The 21442-nt window shown below is 43.3% G+C and overlaps 6 protein-coding genes across 6 annotated transcripts in view; 3 read left to right on the forward strand and 3 right to left on the reverse strand.

Annotated features, from left to right (window-relative positions):
- The window catches only part of LACBIDRAFT_321929 (uncharacterized protein), a gene marked incomplete at both ends in the record, with an annotated part of 2309 nt that extends 340 nt beyond the window's left edge, over positions 1 to 1969 (forward strand). Inside the window, 13 exons of the mRNA XM_001874647.1 lie at positions 67 to 127; positions 169 to 210; positions 258 to 320; positions 399 to 530; positions 584 to 607; positions 663 to 701; positions 768 to 803; positions 852 to 965; positions 1072 to 1119; positions 1170 to 1265; positions 1295 to 1515; positions 1566 to 1697; positions 1746 to 1969. Coding sequence (XP_001874682.1) covers positions 67 to 127; positions 169 to 210; positions 258 to 320; positions 399 to 530; positions 584 to 607; positions 663 to 701; positions 768 to 803; positions 852 to 965; positions 1072 to 1119; positions 1170 to 1265; positions 1295 to 1515; positions 1566 to 1697; positions 1746 to 1969 — 1232 coding nt within the window. The remainder of the gene's footprint in view (positions 1 to 66; positions 128 to 168; positions 211 to 257; positions 321 to 398; positions 531 to 583; positions 608 to 662; positions 702 to 767; positions 804 to 851; positions 966 to 1071; positions 1120 to 1169; positions 1266 to 1294; positions 1516 to 1565; positions 1698 to 1745) is intronic.
- Positions 1970 to 8520: 6551 nt separating this feature from the next.
- Positions 8521 to 9344, reverse strand: LACBIDRAFT_305619 (uncharacterized protein; the record flags this gene model as incomplete). The annotated part of the gene is made up of 3 exons (XM_001875227.1): positions 8521 to 9030; positions 9084 to 9178; positions 9272 to 9344. The coding sequence occupies 3 exons, from the start codon at positions 9342 to 9344 to the stop codon at positions 8521 to 8523; spliced, it is 678 nt and encodes a 225-aa protein (XP_001875262.1).
- Positions 9345 to 10052: 708 nt separating this feature from the next.
- On the reverse strand, positions 10053 to 10299 carry LACBIDRAFT_305620 (uncharacterized protein; the record flags this gene model as incomplete). Its single annotated transcript, XM_001875228.1, has 2 exons — positions 10053 to 10110; positions 10163 to 10299. 2 exons carry the CDS (start codon positions 10297 to 10299, stop codon positions 10053 to 10055), a joined length of 195 nt encoding a protein of 64 aa, XP_001875263.1.
- A 45-nt stretch (positions 10300 to 10344) lies between these two features.
- Positions 10345 to 10680, reverse strand: LACBIDRAFT_305621 (uncharacterized protein; the record flags this gene model as incomplete). Its single annotated transcript, XM_001875229.1, has 1 exon — positions 10345 to 10680. One exon carries the CDS (start codon positions 10678 to 10680, stop codon positions 10345 to 10347), a length of 336 nt encoding a protein of 111 aa, XP_001875264.1.
- Positions 10681 to 12371: 1691 nt separating this feature from the next.
- Positions 12372 to 12926, forward strand: LACBIDRAFT_321931 (uncharacterized protein; the record flags this gene model as incomplete). The annotated part of the gene is made up of 2 exons (XM_001874648.1): positions 12372 to 12395; positions 12504 to 12926. The coding sequence occupies 2 exons, from the start codon at positions 12372 to 12374 to the stop codon at positions 12924 to 12926; spliced, it is 447 nt and encodes a 148-aa protein (XP_001874683.1).
- Positions 12927 to 14362: 1436 nt separating this feature from the next.
- LACBIDRAFT_305624 (uncharacterized protein) lies at positions 14363 to 17028 on the forward strand (the record flags this gene model as incomplete). The annotated part of the gene is made up of 3 exons (XM_001874649.1): positions 14363 to 14475; positions 14534 to 16716; positions 16769 to 17028. The coding sequence occupies 3 exons, from the start codon at positions 14363 to 14365 to the stop codon at positions 17026 to 17028; spliced, it is 2556 nt and encodes an 851-aa protein (XP_001874684.1).
- Between the last annotated feature and the right edge of the window lie 4414 nt (positions 17029 to 21442).

Raw genomic sequence — 21442 nt, forward strand, 5'->3', positions numbered from 1 at the left:
CCATTGTTGATGAAAATGTTAAAATATGCNCTTTTTAAAAAAAAACTTACTCTACATATTTTTCAGCATGGGAGGTCCATGGGAAGGACTCATACATGCCATGCACAGCACTGGCCCACACCCACAAGTGATATTTAGCTTGGCTTCCTGCTTAACAATTTTATACAGAAATACCAGTGGGTCTGAAGCTTCTGAAGAGGAAGCCATAGAGTATATATCTTCCTTGGTTCATGTACGTTCATGAATCATATATACAGATCTCCGGAACCTACACCAAGCAAGAAGAAGAAGTCGAAAGCCACTTCGGTAAAGGCTGAAACGTAAGTGTTTGTTTCAACAATTGCCATATGCACTATGAGTTGACACGTGTTAAGTGTTGGTAAAAAAAGGACCCGTAGATCGGCTCAGGATTCCGATGAGGATCCATTTGTAGTCAAGTCTCCTGCTAAAAAAATGCGCAAAACTCCCAAAGGAAAACGCTCCAAGTCCTCTAGCAAGGTCTCATCCAAGAAGACGGACATATCTGACAGGTGGGTCTACAATCACATGGAGTTAACTTCATCTTTTGCTTATTTTTATTCAGCTCTTCTCGTGGGAGCTCTGATGAGTGTGTCTTTCATCGAGGGTAAATTTTGACAAAGGCGCTAAACTTTTCTGTCCAGAATGGATGTTGAACTTGATTCATCTCCCTTGTCCAAAAAGTAAGTTCCTTTTATTAAGTTATTTATTATTGCATTGCTGAGCTATCCTTCGGAATTCCTGTGCAGGAGCGTACCCTATGGGAAAGAATTTGACAAGTCAATGTGAGTGACCAGTCAATGGCATTCCAGCTTTCATTAAAGCATTTGTAGTGCAAAAGCAAAGAAGATGCAAGTCGACAACAAGAAGGCAATGCGTAAACTTGGAAAGGAAATGGCAGATGATGAAGCAGAGATTGAGAAGTACGAAGAAAGTGGCAAGGAGGGGTCTGACGGTGATGACGATGATCTCCCTTCTGAAGGAAAAAAGAAGCATATCAAGCAAGTCTAATATTTCTTTTGTTTGAACAAAAATGCTGATACACCACGTCAGAAAATCTGAGGCGCTTCTCGAAGACCTAGTACGAGATCCCGTTCCATCGTGCGTAATCATGCTATCTTGTAATCATGAATCCTAAAAGCTCTTTCCAGTTATCCCAAGCTCCGTAAATGTGGTATCTTCAAACCAGCACTTGTTGATAAATTCATGAAGACTACATATGGCGCTCCTTTGGTCAATCTGCCATCGTAAGTTGCCTGCTTGTGTCCTTAATTAGAGACCGCAAACGGCCCGCTCTTTGCATCTCCCTGATTGTTGTCGGAGAAGACCACACCGAGACGCCTAAGGTGTCTGGCGATACATACAGCAAATTCATCACTGGTACTCCTTTGATGTTGGAATATGAACGGATGGTGGCCGTGCTATGCATGGTTCATGACGTGGACTCTATGCGAGCACAGATTGTTGATAACGAATTGACTTTCTCCACTAGAATGGGTATGTCTTACTATCTGTATCATTTCTGCGTTAACAACCTCTTCGTTTAGAAAAATTCAGCCAATCACCTCGAAAACGCACTCAAAAGGACCTCTTCTCCTCTTTTCGAAGTGACGCTACCACAAGCAACAATAGCCCCGCACGGCAATTTACGTACAGTACCCTCGGCGCTTCTGATCAAGGTCATTCGCTCTTTCAAACCTCAACCAACTGCTGATAAGCGCATATAGTTCCTGTCCTTGATGCCACTAATTTGGACAAGCCTATTGTTATTCCCTCTGGCTTGTCTAGCATGGAGAAAGACTATCCGCACTTTGGCCGCACTGTACCATCTAACTCAATCGCATTGGTGGCTTATACTGTAGGACAGTATAAGTCCACCCACTTCCCAAATGACAAGTCCCTGAGCTTCAATCTCATTTGGGCAGCTGTTATTTCCGATGGAGGGGAATAGATGGTGATAACTTTTCATTTTCCATATTGAATATCTGATTTACTAGTTTTTATCTCCATAGGCGCTTTGCAAAACCTGGGTGCCCGATACGCCTTATCATCTTGCTGATATCTATGAGTCCTTTGTTATTCAACTAACATCGATGGCAGTCAGAACATATAGTTGCTCACCCAACTGTTTTATCATACCCGCTTATATCTTTAACCTCACCATCGGCAGAGCTGTTATGTCTTTTTTTAGTTCTCAATTGATTGGTTTGCAACGCACCGACATCTGAGTCTTACTTTGAACGTATCTGTAGCTACATTTGGCTGAACCCAGATGACACGAATCATCTGTATGAATTTGACTGGTCCTATGATTTGTATCGTAACATGCATTCGGACTAGCCGAGATGACATATAAGATTTCAACACGTCCTGGGGTTTGTATACCAACATGCATTCGGACTGGCCGAGATGACACGTACATTGTATATGAATTTGATTTGACCAGCAGTTCTTATACATAACATGCATTCGGACTAGCCGAGATGACACGAATACATATAGGAAGGCAATTGAAAGCGATTGGTCAACAGCTCCTTCCAGGACGTTCTAGCTAGCCAGTGTTGGAGGTAGATTCAAGGATATTCGGCCAACAAATTGTTATCTGCATAGATTTGGCTATTCATCGTAGAGCTGCAAGTTAGACCAGGATGGAATGCGAAGTGAGATGTCATTGATCAACATTATTAGCCTCTCGAAAAAACACTAACAAATAATATGTTAAAATTTATTCAGCATTTGCTAGTCTAAGGGATCTTTACATACCGGCCCGCATTTAATAGATATGGCAAAGTTCTCAATAATTGCTACTAGTCTACTTTGTAGAAAGTTTTACAAAGCGTGGATGCTTGCATAGTCCATGCTCGAGCATCACAACGTTATAACACATTGCTTTCCTTTGCTCTGATGTCAGTCTTTCCAAAAGGAAATTGTCGAGATCTTTGAATTCCTGAACAACAGTGTGCGGCGGAGCATTGGCATCAACCAACTTGAGGTCCTTCAGGCCCTTCTTAGCGCCCCTGTCAACAGCAACAACTAACGAACCCCATTCATCTGGAGAAGTTTCACGCATCGCTCCAGCTTCAATGAGATCTCCAACTATAAGAAGAGCTGTTAGTCCTCCAATGTTTGGGAAACGCCCAGGAGAGATGAGCCAGTCATAAAGCTCCCGTGGGCTTGGATCTCTCTGTATCATCTCCTCCCAGGGAACCGTTTTGGTTTTCTTCCAGTATTCTGAAGTAGATCTCTCCCAGTATTGGTCAAAAAGCGATGTAGAACGTTTAACGTTGGACGTTCCATAAATTGCCATATCTCGGAAATAGTCTTCTGTTGCACCTTTCCGACGATTCTCCTCCTCTTCGAGTACCTTAGCAGACTTGGCTTTCTTTGGAGCAGTACCAGCTTTCTTTTTCTTCTTCTTCTCTCGACGCTTCACAGCTTCCTCTTTCTCTTCAGTTCCAAGAATGCTTTCCTTTTCATCATAAAAATCGTTCCACTCCTCTCTGCTGTTGAAATATCGATAATCATCTGCAGCAAAATTGGATCCATAGAATATTCCACGAAAAGCTAGAACGTTGGCAAAGCCTTGAGCTGTGCGAAGTCGATCACGATCAGAGTAAAGGACTTCCATTGCTCGTTTCATGGTAGGTGCACATTGGCGAAATGGTAGTAAGTAATCAAGATCAGCAGCAACCTGTGACAATTTGCTGCGTGCAGGATATTTTTGACCAGGCTTCTCAATCAATGGTAAAAGTTCGCAAAGGTAATCACAGAATACTTGTCGTTTTGCATCAGCATCATTGTCGGCATTGGAAGGAGTCTATAATTAACTTTATTAAGACGTCTCATATCAAGATGTGATTTATCTTACTGGCTGAGATGCTGCTTGTGGATTTGGCACCAATGTGGAACGGTTTGAGGATGGTAATGAAACAGCAGGTGGTTGAGATATCTTCAATAATACACATTTAGACGCAAACAAGATGCAGGAACATTAAACTCACTTTAGGGTTATCACTTGTACGAGTCTTGTACCAAGCTGCCGAACGGGTTCCAAGGTGAATCAAATCTTTACAGAGTTTACTATCAGGATTGCTGATGGGGTGTTGTTGTATACGGTTTCTGAATCCACTGAAAAGCTCTTGAGGGGTTCTCTTCTCACTTTTTGCAGTCCCTCGGAGCAAACACAGAGTAGGATTTTGGTATATGTCCCAGACTACGTTTAGATAAAGTATAGCATTTGTCTCATGCTTCATACTCAAAAACGCATTCAGAAAAGCATATCTTGCCAGACAAATGCCATCATTAGGAAGGCCTATCCACTGGCGTATAATGGCAGTGGCAAGAACATAGGCCTCTTCTGCTTTCTTCTCCGTAGTCCAAGAGGCTCTATAGCGAGCAGAGCAGTATAAGTATTCGTTGGGGGGGTCAATGGCTGCAAGGTATTTTGCAGAGGAGAACATGACCGCAGGTTGTCCAGGTTCCATATTACAGAGAGCTCGGTAAACGTCTGAAACGAGTTGATCAACCCAGCACTCGGAGTCATGCACTTTCTGTGACATGGACGTCTGAACAATTGAATCAGGCCAATAAAAAAGACTCCAGGCAGAATACATGACCAAAGAGCGTGCCATTTTCACTTCAACAAACTGTGACCCTACGTAGTTTTCTAGGTGATTGAAGCCTTTCAGAACATTTGCCACAAGTGAAGCCGTAGATGAATTGGATGGTGAAGTTTGTATAGCGTTGAGCATTGATTGACAAGAAGTAGCCGTTGAGAGTACGTCAGAAATGGTTGTAGTAGCGCGTATCTCTCCGATCGAATTATCGAAATCATTTGCAGCGGATAATATAGCTTCCTCCGTTAATTGGTTCAAGAATTTGTCAATATTATCTGCAAAGGGCTCCATGAAAATACAATGCAGATAATATATGATTGATACCTTTAGTTGTTATGGTAGAATCTAACTCTGGGCTCGTCGAATCTGATTCTGAGGAGCTTTCGGAGCCATTAAGAGGGACGTTCCTTTGGTCGGGAGCTAGGGCATCGAAGTCGATATGTCCTATCTCAGGGAACAAAAGTCTTGATGTTTGAGGGGATTGTGGTGGCGAAGTAGATTCATACATGCTGCTATCCTCATCAGATTCTGTAAAAGAATCTTACATCTTATTTATAAAAGTTTACATCATTTGAGTCAAGTTATCATACCATCTTCACTCCTTCGTTTTCTGCGCAAGTACCTTTTAGAAGGACCAGCACCTCCTCCATACATCTCAGGTTCCTGAAGTAAGGACCCAGATTTCTGAGCTTGACGTCTTGATTTTCTTAACTCAGGCGGATTTTCCGGCTCAATGTCTTTAGCTGTCGACAGGATACTGAGCTAAGTAAACCAACCAAAACAAGCTGTTTACCTCTTTCTTTCCCTTTTCTTTTCGAATCAGGTACCATTTTTGTGGGGTTTAACAGTAGTTGGGTAGATTGCGATTCTGTATTTGCCCTTAGAAAATCAGTTTGCATAAGATAGCCAAGTACTCACGCATTAAACTCTCATTGTGAGCTGTTTCATCAGTCTTCTTTCTTCGTTCTACAATATAATCGGCTAACTGAATATATCTGTTTATTGAGAAACGCTTACTTCTTTTTGGACTGTTATGTCCACCAGAGGTGTTATCTTGTTCTTTACGCTTGTTTTCTGTAGAATACATGTAAGTAAAGATAAATACAAGATTTCTTTTACTTACGAGGGCCTTTGTCCTTCATGGAAGCCCGAGGCAAAACTCTTCTGCTTGTTGTACCTTCTTCAATAGCCTTGCGTATAACATCAAAGTTTCCCAAGCAATCTTGCATTGAAGGGATAAACTCAGCAACTCTAGCACAATATGATAACCAAGAGAGATGGTGGTCTCGGCGGTGAATGATAGAGTTGTTTACAGAAGGGATAAAATTATCGTCTTCCATCTGATGGTCTGTCAACGATGATGTGGCGATGTTAGGAATGGTGGGGTCTGCCACTAAAGACTCTGATGTTTGAGATGGAGATGGTCGAGGAGGAGTATCTGGGTGAGCTGCATTCGGAGCATGAGCCCAATCACCTGCAGTTACGATGTTGCCATTCTTGTCAACCATCGAAATAGAGTTGAGAAATTGCTCGGTATCGATTAGAACTTGAAGTCGTCGAGGTAACTGCATGAGAACATGCGACGAGAGTTGCAACAAACTCCTGGAGACATATCTGAACAAAGATATATCTTCCATGACGCTTTCACCATCGGTGGCCCAGTTTGCTTCATTAGAAGACTTGCGTTCCTGGAGGGACCTATGAACAAATGTCAGAGGTTACTTCTTAAATGTAATTTAAAACACCAACACGTATCCAGTAACTTCAGGCGGCAACTCCAGATATCCCTTTCCGAGAGACGCTAGTATGGTCTTCACAGAGCCTGAGCCATTGATCATTGATTCAGGTGGATACATTACTCCCATCATGCGAGTAGCATGAGCGTCAATTACTAACTTCCCTGGAGGTGCGATCGGTGGTGTTCCACCGTGCTTGTTTAGACCACAGAAGACAAGAATCTTCATGAAATCCAGCCGTGCATAGACACCAAGAGACAACAAGTGGAATCTTCCATCTTCATAGCCTTCAGGAAGACGAGACATTGCCATCATGGTGGTGAGGCATCCAACACAGTCTAAACAATCCACATGACCATCTAGGGTCCCAAAGTTACCCATGCCCTCCAGCCCTTTTCCTAAAACTTGGTTTTAATATATACGGTAACTTCTCACCAGTAAATACTTACTTCTGCATGTATCACGAGTCACAGCAGCTGCGATATTTATTTGCTGCGCAGGTGCCACCACGTTTCTATCATTGCCGATACGTGGAATATTATCTACTTCGGAATGTTCCTTGAGAAGCGCCAAGTAGTCTTTTGGGGCACAGGCCTCCATGGAATCCATAGTCACGGCGGCTCCAAGCTACAGAAATTTCAAAATCAATTGAACAAAAACAATACATAGAACTCACTGCAGCCATGCGTTTCCTTATCTTTTGCATCTCTGACATTTTGCCGTCATAAATTTTAGCTGAAGCTGTGATCCCAACAACGTCTCGTGGGTGTTGGTGGCTAAGAGTATTGGTGTAGCACCGGGTGTCTTTAATGCCTTGTATACCACTTCGTTCTAGAGCTGTTCCTCCTACAAGTTTACCATCCACCATGACAGGACGTTCTGGCGTTATAGAACCTTCATCGCCAAGAAGGCCATCGCGAACAGCTGCAAACTCCAATAACATGTCAGGATTGAATATCTGATTCCTTTTACAAGGTCAAGCTATATTTCATTGAAAAAGCATTATGTTACACACCCGCCCACAACCCAAGCCACAACCACATCCATGTTTGGATCTTGAAGGTTGTCATCCCTCCTTTTTCGAACATAAATGACAGAGCCCTCCTCAAGTTCAAAGAGGCCTAAATAAAGATTTGTTCAGTGCATTTACGTGAAAGATTTTATTCACATACCATGGCCTGCCATAGTTTTATCCGGACCCAACGGTACCTTAAGATCTTTTTCGAAGAGGCGTTTGACGCGCATTGCTGAACTTCTTGTGTCCTCCACATAGACGTAAATGTGCTTTATAACATTGGTGTTGTGTACCAAAGGATGGCTCTCCACCTTGTATAGATACGGAAAGCGAGCATCGCGGTTTTTGTGGTGACAAAGCATGCCATCTTTGACGATCTTGAAGGGATCCGATGGAGTCTGGGCCATAAATGCCTTTTTGTCTGATGGATACTGATTGGAAGCCATAGTTGTGGTGTTTAGAGCTGGAGATGGTAAGGAGATGGCGAAGAAAGAGGATGCAACGTGTTTGAGGTGGCGTTTGGACTGGCCAAGACAATGATTACAGACCCAGCTAGAGGAGGTCGTGTTTGGATTGACCAAGACAACGATGACCGATGCCGCTGGAGAGAAGGTCGCGTTTGGATTGACCAAGACGACGACGACAGAGACTGAGTGCGATTGTGACACAATGCGATTGTTGAAAGAGTGTGTTCAAGACAACAATTACAGACACAGCCGAAGAGGAGATCGTGTTTGGATTGACCAAGACAACGATGACTGATGCTGCTGGAGAGAAGGTCACGTTTGGATTGACCAAGACGACAACGACAGAGACTGAGTGCGATTGTGGCACAATGTGAGAGCATGTTGTGTAAGTATCAGAAATATCCGAAAATGACATACTTCCCTTGTGGGCTACCTTCAAAATCAAAGGTAGCCTGCAAGGGAAGTACGTCATTTTCGGATATTTCCGATGAGACGTTGTCTACTGGCGTTTTTTAGTATTTCTGATAAACGTTACTTTTTCTAGTCACTTTTTCAGTTGCTTTCTAGTCATTATGCACCCAACATTGATTACTCATGAAATTGCTAACTGTCATATAGCTGGAGATCGGGACTGCAGAGTTGGGGTATACAAATTACATAAAGCTTTGTTAACACGATCTATTCCACAAACAGGGACATAGGTGGGGAAAGTATTGGGAGTTAAAAAGGAGGATGAGGAACACAGGATCGTACAGCTGTTCTTCTCCACCACTTGTCCTACTAGGCAAAGGATTGGTGTCAAACTCCAAACGACGCCACCTAGGGAAATTCAAACGTGTTTTTAACACAACACCCGCATCCAAGCTCAGGACCGCATCAAGCGCCTTGCCAGACTCTTCCCCATTGCCCATCGCAGACCACCTCCCAAACAACTGAGAAACGTACAACTTCCTCGTTAATTCGAAGAGCTGGAATATGGATATGGCACTGAACAATGTACCACAATATACGCAGTTTAAAGGCTTGATATGCGTGATCTGACACGTGTTTGTGGGATGGAGGTGGAAGAGGGTGTGTAGCAGAGAGATGTCGTCTCGGGTGGATGATGGTGATGAGGAGAGTTTGAAGAAGTGCGGGTGTTGAATTGTGCTTTGTAGAAGACGTTTTTCGATTAATGGCTCGAGGAAGGTAAGGGTGAGAGGGATGGGTGATGGGTAAGGAGGAAGGGTACTTTCAATGATGTTTCCCGGAGAGCAGCCTCAGCAAGCTTGAGTGCAGAGGGGCTTGACAATCGATTTTGTATGATAACTTCAAGGAGAGTCTCAACTGTGTTCGGCTTGGATATAGACGTCAATTCCACCAATTGTTACTAACTCGACCGTTAGAAAAGAGTTAAAAAAGGTCGAACAAAACACGTACTTAGTTCCTCAACAACCCTCTCAGCACCCTCATCCTCTTCTTCTTCTGAGCACTGCCAAATCGCCCGTTGCATCCCCTGATCAACAACACTTGATACAACAGCCTTCACGTCTGACCCGCGATCTTGTGGATTCCAGCTATCAAGCTGAGAAACTCTGGCATTTCGGCCGTTGAAGGCTTCGACTCCAGCGTTGTTGTCAATCGTTTTAACAGAGCTTCGGAATGTCCAGACGATGTCAATGAGATCAATTGACAAGCAGAGATTTCAGCTCGAGCTCGTAACAATGACAAGGCCTCTCCGTCGAGTACAACGCCCACCAGCCGAGCGAAAATCCGCAATGAAACCTCCCCATCAAACCCATAAAGATCACCACCCCTAACTCCCCTGGGCTCACAGCGGCCTTCGACCTCTTCACGATCCGAGCTAGAACCAGCAACAACCCCGCTACCGCGCCTTCACTCGCACTCTGCTGCTGGGCCGACAACCGATGCATAATGAGGCGCACCACTCTTATTATATCAACCAAAGATGTGGTTTGCGTGAATGCGGAGTCAGAGGTAACGACACGGCATTTCTCTTCCATGATTTCATCTTCTCTTGTGTGTAAGAAAAGCCATGCGAAGTCCAAACTGTGGTAGTGGTAAGAGCCTTTTAAAAGAAGAGAATGAAAATAACATACTGGGCCTGGAAATCCGATACAACCTCGAGTCCGTCCCAGATGTTAGACTGTTCACAGGATACAAATACTCCACCAGATATCGGACTGCAGGTGCATGGAATTTAGAGACTTGATTTGCGAGCTGCCTTATTTGGGTGATTCACTGTGTTTTCAACGTGGCTGTAGTAGCAGTCAACACAAATGGGCATTGAAGGGGACAGAAAGGACTCACGGATCTGCATACCCACGTCTTGTATGATGTGCGTCGCAGGGGATGAGATATGTGAACAATTTGGTGAGAAGGTACACCAAGAGGTGCGTTTCCACGCGCCGAGTGAGCAAGGATGAACATATGGGTGGACTTGTCATCCACAAGAGACACGAGATGCTGAACAACCCAATCGAGCGCGTCACTCAAATCCTCGGGTCCTTGTAATAACTATGTTCGGCCAACCTTTCTACAACAATCCTACCAATCAGCGGGATACCGCTATGCGCCAGCCCAACGGGCCTACCCACAAACGAAACCTGAATGGCTTCGCGCCCTCGCCGATCAACGAACGCGCCGACGTCAGTGGCTTCCTGACGAAGACGATGATAGCGAAGAGGAGTGGTACAATCAGCTAAGACCTCAGGAACGCCTCTAGGCGCTCGAGAGAAAGGAGAGGGAGGAACGCGCAGAACGATGTGTCTTCTGAATGTGACGGGGATCCAGACATACGGTTGGCATATACCGTGCTCTGCACGCATACACGGATTCAATGGATAAGCTCTTGATGAAGTTGGATGGGGTGGAGAGCTGAGGCGATGCAGATGTCCGAAAGAGGGGGAGAGATGTTGTGAAGACGATTGAAGAGGAGGCCAGTAACCGCCTGCTGTGGATGTGGCAATACAGAATGGTGTCGCGTTTGGATTGACCAAGACGACGACAACGGAGACCGCAGTGAGTTTGTAGCAAGTGAGACTGTGTCCCGTTTGGATTGACCAAGACGACGACGACAGAGACAGAGCGTTTGTAGCAAGCGAAACTGTGTCGCGTTTGGACTGACCAAGACGACGACGACAGAGAAGGAGAGTTTGTCGCAAGCGAAAGTTGACGTTTTCGGAAGTAGCCGAAAATGACGTACTTCCCTTGCGGGCTACCTTCAAAATCGAAGGTAGCCCGCAAGGGAAGTACGTCATTTTCGGAAATATCCGAATTGTCACGTTTTCTGCGCTCTTCCTCAACTCTCCCTTCTACTTTTGCAGTCCACTCGTCGTTGTCTTGGCTAGTCCAAACGCTTCGAGTGCGACGATATCTTGTCACGTTTTCTGCGCTCTCCCTCAACTCTCCCTTCTACTTTTGCAGTCCGCTCGTCGTCGTCTTGGCTAGTCCAAACGCTTCGAGCGCGACGATATCCTGCCATGCACTCTTTGTTGCACTCTCGTTGTCGTCTTGGCCAGTCCAAACGCTTCGAGTGCAACGTATCTACCAGGCACGACGCTATGACTATCTATTATTGCAGCTTCGTCGCCTCCTCTTTGCCCTACGCATTCTGCAAGCGCTGGTTCAAATTCCTTCATCATCACAAAGATTGCATACGGCCTCAACATCTCCAACCTCGCTGCATGAAAGTTCTGGTATGTTTCATATCCTACTTACTTATATACTGCAACTTATCACTATATCAAGCTCACAATGCAAGACCTATGATAGCTATCTCCCTTGGTCGCTCTCACCCTCCTCACACCCATCATACCCGCCCAGAGCTCCCGTATTTTCCGATGCCCCTGTATCACCTTTTTCTTCCTTGGCCGCCTCCAGCACCTTCAGCTGCAGGTGCGTTAGGCGGTTCTGGACACGTATAGCATTAGCTTTGGTCCTGGATATACGTTCCTCTGCGAAGAGAGGGGCTGTGGTGACCTTTCCCTCCTCGATCTCGCCCATTTAATCCCCGCAACCGCCAATCGATGATACGCAATTGCATCCAACTTGAACCTCCCAGCCTGTATCCCCCTGGCACCTCCCTCCCCAATTACACTTCTCCCCGGCCACCTATCTATATCATACTCCCTAGCATCCTCGAATCACAATGCTGTTGCTTGGCTCTCCCTTGCAATTCGCGCCTGATCGTCTGGCTTCAATAACTACTGCCACAGCAATGTGAAACACGTTGATGTCTGTGGATCGACCTGATCGTCTGACTTGCCTTGTAATTCCGCGGACTTTGTATGTAATCATGTGGCGGATTTCAAAACCGATGAACTTAGAGCAGTTGATAAAATTTCTTGGAAGGCGCTGGTCAGTTAGATCAACGGGATTTGCACGAAGAGACCACTCCTCACATGTATTGCAGTGGAAACGCTTTCATAAATACCTTGTCATCACCCAATACGACATCTTCAAGGATGAAGTTTCCTTTCGAGCTGGAGACCGGATAGAGGTCGTCGAGAAGGACGACATGTACAATGATGGCTGGTGGCAGGTGTGTATCTTTTTATCTAGACCTAGGCGCCCAGACATCCACAGGGGACAGTTGGATACGCCTTTCCCCTCAATGAAAATGATTGATGACATTCCTATCTTCTCATAGGGACGGAATCTCGAAGGAAAGGTCGGCCTCTTCCCAAAAAGCTATATCGCTCCAGCTGCCCCATCTACCGAGGTCCCAGCGCCTCAATCCACCCCATCCGCTAGTGCTGAGACTTCATCCGCCCCCAACGGACAGCCGAAAATCACCACCATCGCCTCTCCACAACCCAAAAAACTCACAGCAACGTTCCTAAGTGGCCATCACGATGACGAAGGCGATATGGAAGTCCCAGATAGCGGAGATCTGCAGGGCAACGGAGACGAACTTAGAATGACAGATGTGCAGAGAGCTATTGAGCCGCTTGCAAGGGGGGGCACGGATGGGGAGGGGAGTTTTACTTTTGCAAGCTCAGATGGTGGGGACACGGAGACGGACAAGACGGAGTTTGAGATGAGCAGTAAAGCAAGCTCGCGTGCGAAATAGCGCAGAAGGCGGCAAGCCTGGTGACAGTTTGAGCTTGTTCGCAGTGCCATTTGGTGGGAAGAGCAGAAAGCCACCTCCCAGCGCCGGCGAGCTCAGACCAGCTGATAACGCCTTGGTGGAATGGGCAAGACTGGACCCATAGATTCTACAGAGATGGATGAACAGTACCGAAGATCTTAGGGAACATCGGTAAGCAAAACAAGTATATTTTCATTGAATAAATAACTGATGCCCTCGCCAGCAGTTCTGCCGCTATCGTCGATGCCAAATCTTTAAATTCGATGGCTCATTCACAGCAAGACTGGCTGGTACTCGCTCCCTCCAATGTCTAACCTCCTGGATATATTTGGTATGTACTATGACTGGGTATCCTACTGTTAAAGAGACTTAATTCTCATGATGTGGCAGTTGTGGATTCTTCGCAAGCCTTTCTTACTGAGGCATCCTTCACCGAACGTCAATCAGGCAGGATTCCAGGTGATCAGCTACGCAAACTAGCTCGCCCAGCCAGATTTCAACGCAAATACCCGAATGATTCCGAATGCGCACATCCTATGGTGCTGCCTGCCACGTCGAACTTTTAAGCTAAAAAAATTCAGGTGGCAACTTGAATATTCGGGGTCCGCAGTTGGGCAGAGATTAATGTTGCACAGGAGATCGGGCCCGTCACAGTTTGGTAGTTATACGTTTTCTATACTTAATAATAATATATATTTTCAATTTATTTGTTGCTGTTGGTTCTGAGCGGCATCCAGCAAACTTGCCAGCTTTCGCAACACCATCATCATCGTCTTGGCTAGTCCAAACGTGTTTGCCGCAATCATCAGTTCTGCTTTACACTTGACAAAACGAACTTTTCAAACGATCTCCCACACGCTATAAAGGAACTTGCTTTTCACAGGACACGCACTAGATCGTTCGGACGTTACTTTTACACACGAGGAGCATCGTCTTGGCCAGGCCAAACGGGTTACTTGTTTGTGTCCAGTCCTTACACTTGAGGTGCACGTCTTGGCCAGGCCAAACGTGTTACTTGTCTCGTGTCCAGTTTCTGACTTGCGTCCAGCTTCTGCGACTACTGTCGGCATCTTTCTGCGATCTAAAGGCATCGGCGCTCAATCTTGACAGTTCATTTCAAACAAACGTTCAAACGTTCACATCACAAACAACTACTATCGTCTTGGCCAGTCCAAACGTGCTTGTTGTGTCGTCTTCTGGATCGTATCTTTGCTCAAATATTCGGGCATCTCATTGTAACTATACATCGTCTTGGCCAGTCCAAATGTGTCGCTCAATTTGTGCATAGTTCCTGTCACCGTTATATCCATCTTTTCGTCGCCTAAACGTGTCAGTCCTCAGTACATCTTCAATCGATCAAATAATGGATCGCTTCACCTAGTATGTCAGGATTTTCATTGATAAGAAGACTTGGACTCATGGATATTAGTGAACGTTCCCGTTTTCCGACTGCACGTACATCGGGCCGCCGCGGTGTATTCCAACAGTATTGTCATACCTGGAGTAGCATTTTAGTTAAAGATGAACGCGCGTATGTTCTATCCTATGCTCAACACTAATGGCCTCTCAATTGATCACTGTTACTATAGCCCGATTGATCATTCTCGAGGGCGCTTGCAGTCTGTCAATGGTATAATGTTCTATTCACCAAACTGTTCAGATACTGTTAGCGCTCCACGTCCCAGTCCTGATCGCGAGTCGAACAGCCTCGTCATCAATTACCATAATGATCTGTCCTCCTTGGTCAATGATCCTCAGTGGTGGACAGCAAATTTTGGTTGGCTGTCCTTTACACCTAAAAGGCCTTTCTTTGGTGGTGGTCTACTGGGGCGACTGGCAGACATACATATTGAGGAAATCGAGGGAAAGTATTCAATGCCTGAAGACTTGATAAATAGCTGGACAAAGCTTGAATACATAATTCGCAGTGTCATCATTATATTGGGGGGCGTGTACGGAATACCTTCTATCGGTCCTGCCTATCCTGCAGCCAGAGGATATCAGAGGCAACATGCTTATCGATCAGTAGCACATCGGGAAGCCCGAGCTTCTCGTGATATATTTGTGCTGTGGATTGGCCTATTATCGTTCTTAATAGCAGGAGCAGATAGCTTATCGCAAAAGGGCTATGAATGGCCTTCTCTTCTCGAGAATCATTTGCAATTCCATCCTGCCATTGCTGATTTAATTCGGGCATCTGACCTTGGCACGTTCTCACATGAAGTTCAGCGCGTTGGAGCGTTTATCTATCTTACCAAAGATGACATCGAAAAGACTCACCAACCTTCTGTTCGCTGGCTAATCGCTCACAACATTCCGATCTGGTATCAATGGGATGTGGACGAAATAGAGTGGGCAAAGCATGACCCAATATTTGCTCAATTTGGTCCCCCGCAAAGTGGTGGAATACCAGAGTCATCTGCAAATCCTCTCGGCTCTCCGGCAACAACCACAGTCAAAACAATCACTTGGAGAGAATTCTTTGAAAGACGTGAGGAAAATCGTCCCCGTCTTTTAAGTCTGGAGACAGCATTGGAGCGTGAAAGACACTTGAATCGAGAACGAAATCCACCCATAAAATCTGCAAAGGTTTTTGTATGGGACCGTGACCCTGAACTCCCTGGTCGAGAAGAAGTCCTTGCTAGTGAACGTATCGAGACTTTGGAGGAATATGGCCCTGAACAGAAACGATATGATTCCTATTGGAACGAATGGGATTGTTGTTTTGAATTTGGAAGGTTCCGTACTCCATCTCCAGATGAAATGGAAGATGAGCACATGGATATGGCCCCCTCTGCAGATCAACAAGCTTCTGAATATGATATTGATTTCATCCCTCGTGAACAACGATGCCCAACCCCTCTACCTGATGATCTGTATGAGCAAACAGATGTACCCCCTGATATCTTTCAAGATGGCCCCCAGTCAACAATTGCTGGCTTAATTTCAGAAGTACAGGAGACCTTGACCCTTCACTATGGCATGGTTCTGCCAGATCTTAACCAAGCCAATTATAAGGAGGTTTCAGACAAAGAGAAGAAATTCTGGCTGCGGTGGATTGGAGTTTGTGAAGAGAAAAAGCTTGAATCTGTTGTTTCTCATTTCTGGCCAACTGCACGGGGCCGTTTTTTTGTTGAATTTACACGTCAAATTCTCGAAGGGCAGCAAATCATCTCCGATCTTGAACTTCCAAAATCTTCTTCTTTTCGTGAACGCCTTGATTCTATTGCCTTGTACAGAAATTCTGACGCCGATGTACCAGCGAAATGGCTCTACGTATTTTTATTCGATAAAGTCACAGTTCGCTGGAGGCTAGCTGTAACAACAGCCTCTGATGCGTTGCTGGTTTGCCGTCTTGATGCTCAATTTCTGGATGTAGATATTGCATGTTTCTTGGCATTACGTGGGATTCCATTCCGCACTTTGCTGACTGAGCCGCTTATGCCGCGCTCAATATCGTACCCCGATGTTGAGTTATTTCTTCCACAGCATCCTGCCAGATACCGCTTTACCAAATTGGATTATGAGGCATATCTGCAATGTCAATCACGAATTCTTCGATGTCCCCGCGTACGGGCAGCTATCCTTCGTGGTGGTTTTTTGTGGCGATTGACAATTGGAAGCGTGAGCATAGATGAGTTGTTGGAAGGACCTGTTGGAGGAGGAAGCCTTCTTGTTGTCGACAATAGCAAAGGATATCCGCCGCTTCTCGATGATAAGCTGACTCATAATGAAATGGACTGGATCTGTGGAATGTATGTGTGCTCAACAGGTATGTTTCTTATTAAAAACTCTTCACTTTCTGAATATTCTGTGAAATCAAGGAGTTGCCAAAGTATATTCCAACAAATCATGGTGGCCACCTTACAACATCTTTGACAACAACAATGCATGTGAAAGTTATGGTCACTGGAATGAGATGTTGGAATCAACATACGTTAAACGCTTGCAAGATATTCGTTTGGGTGCAGCTCAACCTCTTACAGTATCAGATTGGAGGAATAAGCTCAAAGGACATAAGGAAACACGGGAACTTAAATCTATGAGGGAACAGCGAGCTACGGCCTTTTTTGATCATGCATAATAGTATACACGCGAGCGAAAATCAAAGAGAGTGAGAAGACATCTGAATTTGTGTACATATAGGTCATGTGTTGTTATGAATATAAGCGCTTGTTTGTCCAGTCACGTGAAGGTTCAAGTTCAATTGCGTAAGTTTTTCATTCTTCTTTCTTGATCTTACCATCATGCATACTACACGAGCCATTGCTTTCTTCATTATGCTTCTTATCCTCATTGGCATATCCCTGATTTTCAACGCACATCATTTGCTTGATGACTCCTGTCATCACTTCAAACCATATATAGAGATTGGAAACAATCCGAGCCTTTTGGCATTTTTTGCTCAACCAGCTGCGTTGGTTGAGAGGCACGGCCTTTTGGCACTTGATACTCGACCAGCTACCTTGGTTGAGAGGCATGGCCTATTGGCACCAGACTACCATAATCGTAGTCATGATACGGCACATGTCAATGACACATACATTCAATTGCAAGGATTGAACTTGTGGGTGTGGGCCAGTGCTTTGCATGGCATGTATGAGTCCTTTCTGTGGACTCTAAATTTAATATTAGGAAATTGGTCATGTAATCACTTTATGATTTTCTGAGTTTTGTTCTATATTTGCAAATAGACCCTGAGCTCTGAGCCTAGCCATCAATATCATAGCAACAATGTGTGCTATTCTTTTCTTTTTTTCTTTTTTTTTTCTTTTTATAGCAAATTTTCCCAATTTTATAACTATTTTTCTGTTTATGGTAAAATATTCCCACAGTCTAGTTATATTTTGTGACCTATAATAGCATGCTCTATATATTTGTGATGAATTTCCTTTTTTGGGTTAAAATTCCCACAGTATCAGAAACACAGCCTCTCACTTAGCTCCATAAACAACAATTGTAGCCCCTTTCCTTACCTTTATAGATATATATAAATAATGTCATGCAGACCATTCCTCATTGAGAAAAACACAAAATACTGAAAAAATTGGACACTTTTTGGAAATTGTCATGCATTTTTGACCAATATCTCAAAGAGCAAGAAAGCTGGTCTCAAAATATAGTCACATTGCATGATATGACAATATTTTTACATGGTTGTCTTGATTTCCATATTTGGATATGGACCTTGAATACTGGACACAGCCCCTTCAACACCATGGCAACAGAGAAGATCACTCTTAATTTTGGGGTATTTTTTTCAGATTTTCTGGCAACTTTTAGGTGGTTTCTATATTTAGATATTGACCCTGAACCCTGAACAAAGCCTCCCCACCTTACTAAGCAATATTCTGATTTTTACATATTTTTTGCTGATTTCTTTTACCATTTTTCCTGATTTTATGGCTGCTTTTCTGTTTAAGGGAAAAGGTTCCCGCGGTGATGAAAGGTAAATCAATGAATGAATCAATGAAAAATTTGCCTAAGTCCTCAGTTGATAAAGAATGAGTCTTACTCGTAAACTCGTAAGGACTCATAATGAGGCACAGATAAAGTACACGTACATTCAATTGCAAGGATTGAATGAGGCACAGATAAAGTACACGTACATTCAATTGCAAGGATTGAATGAGACACACAGAAAGTACAGATACATTTTGCAGGGATTGAATAGAGCACATACGCTTTACACATACCTTCGATCGCAAGGATGGAATGAGATACAAGTTCAATTTACCAATATCACGAAGATTAGAATCACAAATCTATCCAACGCCTTACCATCATTTCCGTCTATATGTTGGATGATACTGAATGCTCTGCTTGAATATGTGCATCTCACAATACCATATATCTTACACACCTGTATACTTGCCTATCTGTGTTCAAACGATACACCTTCTCGGTTGTGTGTGGCCTTATGGTGTCGATTTCAACAGCATTGCATGCTGAAACATGAATACCGTAACTTGATTAAAAAATTATTGAGATTACAAGGCTCTTATAAGCTTCTATCTTATTTCTTCATATTCTCTTTTAGCCTTCAATTCATGTTGTTTCGTAGATCAGTTCAATCTGTAGATGTCTTCAGGTCTGTGGGTTATGAATCTTGGTCATCTATATCAATTTGGTATACTTATGAACTCCCATTGTCTAATAGAGTGCTTAGTTCACTAGAAGCTAACTCTAGTTACCTCCATTCAATAACCCATTGGTATGGCTGTTATTGCCATGAACCTATGATTACTTGTGGGTGTGGGCCAGTGCTTTGCATGGCATGTATGAGTCCTTTCTGTGGACTCTAAATTTAATATTAGGAAATTGGTCATGTAATCACTTTATGATTTTCTGAGTTTTGTTCTATATTTGCAAATAGACCCTGAGCTCTGAGCCTAGCCATCAATATCATAGCAACAATGTGTGGTATTCTTTTTTTTTTTTTTTTTTTTTCATTTTATAGCAAATTTTCCCAATTTTATAACTATTTTTCTGTTTATGGTAAAATATTCCCACAGTCCTGTTTGCATATATCTCAGGAAAGAGGATGGTTAGTTATATTTTGTGACCTATAATAGCATGCTCTATATATTTCTGATGAATTTCCTTTTTTGGGTTAAAATTCCCACGGTATGAGAAACACAGCCTCTCACTTAGCTCCATAAACAACAACTGTAGCCCCTTTCCTTACCTTTATAGATATATATAAATAATGTCATGCAGACCATTCCTCATTGAGAAAAACACAAAATACTGAAAAAATTGGACACTTTTTGGAAATTGTCATGCATTTTTGACCAATATCTCAAAGAGCAAGAAAGCTGGTCTCAAAATATAGTCACATTGCATGATATGACAATATTTTTACATGGTTGTCTTGATTTCCATATTTGGATATGGACCCTGAATACTGGACACAGCCCCTTCAACACCATGGCAACAGAGAAGATCACTCTTAATTTTGGGGTATTTTTTTCTGATTTTCTGGCAACTTTTAGGTGGTTTCTATATTTAGATATTGACCCTCAACCCTGAACAAAGCCTCCCCACCTTACTAAGCAATATTCTGATTTTTACATATTTTTTGCTGATTTCTTTTATGATTTTTCCTGATTTTATGGCTGCTTTTCTGTTTAAGGGAAAAGGTTCCCGCGGTGATGAAAGGTAAATGAATGAATGAATCAATGAAAAATTTGCCTAAGTCCTCAGTTGATAAAGAATGAGTCTTACTCGTAAACTCGTAAGGACTCATAATAATCACATTTCTGATATTTAATGTTGCTATACTATTGGAGAGGCTGTATTCAGGGTCCAGGATACACTTCCAAATATGGGAATCTGCCGAAATATAGCTAAATTATTGTGTACAAGTTTCTTCACTTTTTCCTCATTTTCCAGCTGTTTTCTCTGAGTTGTTTTTTTTTCTGTCTATATTTAGATATGGACCCTGAACACAGCCCCTTCAATATCATGACAACAGCAAATATCATTCTGATTTTTCTTCCCTTTTTTGGCATATTTTGTAATCATGTTATACAATCTATCTGGCTTTGTTCTATTTTTAGAGATGGACCCTGAACCCTGAACACAGCCCATTCATGATCATGGCAATGGTGAATACCATGCTTATTTTTCACTTATTTTGCACTGCTTCTCAACCTATCTGCTTCCATTTTTCAGACAGCTTTCTATATTTGGATATGGACCCTGAACCCTGAACACAGCCTCTCCAACTTACTAAGCAATATTCTGATTTTCTACACATTTTTGGCCAATTTATTTGCCATTTTTCCTGATTTTATGGCTGCTTCTCTCCTTAAGAGAAAAGGTTCCCGCGGTGATGAAAGGTAAATCAATGAATGAATGAATCAATGAAAAATTTGTCTAAGTCCTCAGTTGATAAAGAATGAGTCTTACTCGTAAACTCGTAAGGACTCATAACTATACTACCTCAACAAACTGCTGGTGGAAAAAAACTTACAACATTTGAGAGCCTCAAACCATATATTACATCTGACACACCATCATCCAGTATGAAATTGGAGGGGTCAGTCAAATATAAATTTGTTGATCAACTTGTCTTACGGGCTGCAAGAGCTGAGTTGCGTAAAAACCCAGAGCTATTGATTTGTCATACTCCCTTAGAGATTTTGAAAGACTCTATTACTATTGGACAGGCAAAAGCAATTGCAAAAAAGCACCATGTATCAGTATTTGCTAGAGCTCCAGTCACTGAAGTGATGGAACTGTTATCTCAACATATGTGCACCTCACGTTGTGCCCATTATTATACCCTATTTTCTCCTGAAAATCCTGCCCTTACAACTACAGAACGTAAAGCAAGATGGTATAAGGGATTGAGTAAAAGTGATCGTAAAAAAGTCAACAAAGTTGGGTTGTCCAAGTGTAAAACCAAGTCAACCTTCAAAAATAACCGTTCTATTGAAAACAAAATTCATATATAAAGTCAAAAAATGTAATATTTCCTCCAAAGCCACCCT

The sequence above is a fragment of the Laccaria bicolor genome, genomic scaffold (genome assembly GCF_000143565.1).
Source record: "Laccaria bicolor S238N-H82 LACBIscaffold_2 genomic scaffold, whole genome shotgun sequence".
NCBI classification, from domain to species: domain Eukaryota; kingdom Fungi; phylum Basidiomycota; class Agaricomycetes; order Agaricales; family Hydnangiaceae; genus Laccaria; species Laccaria bicolor.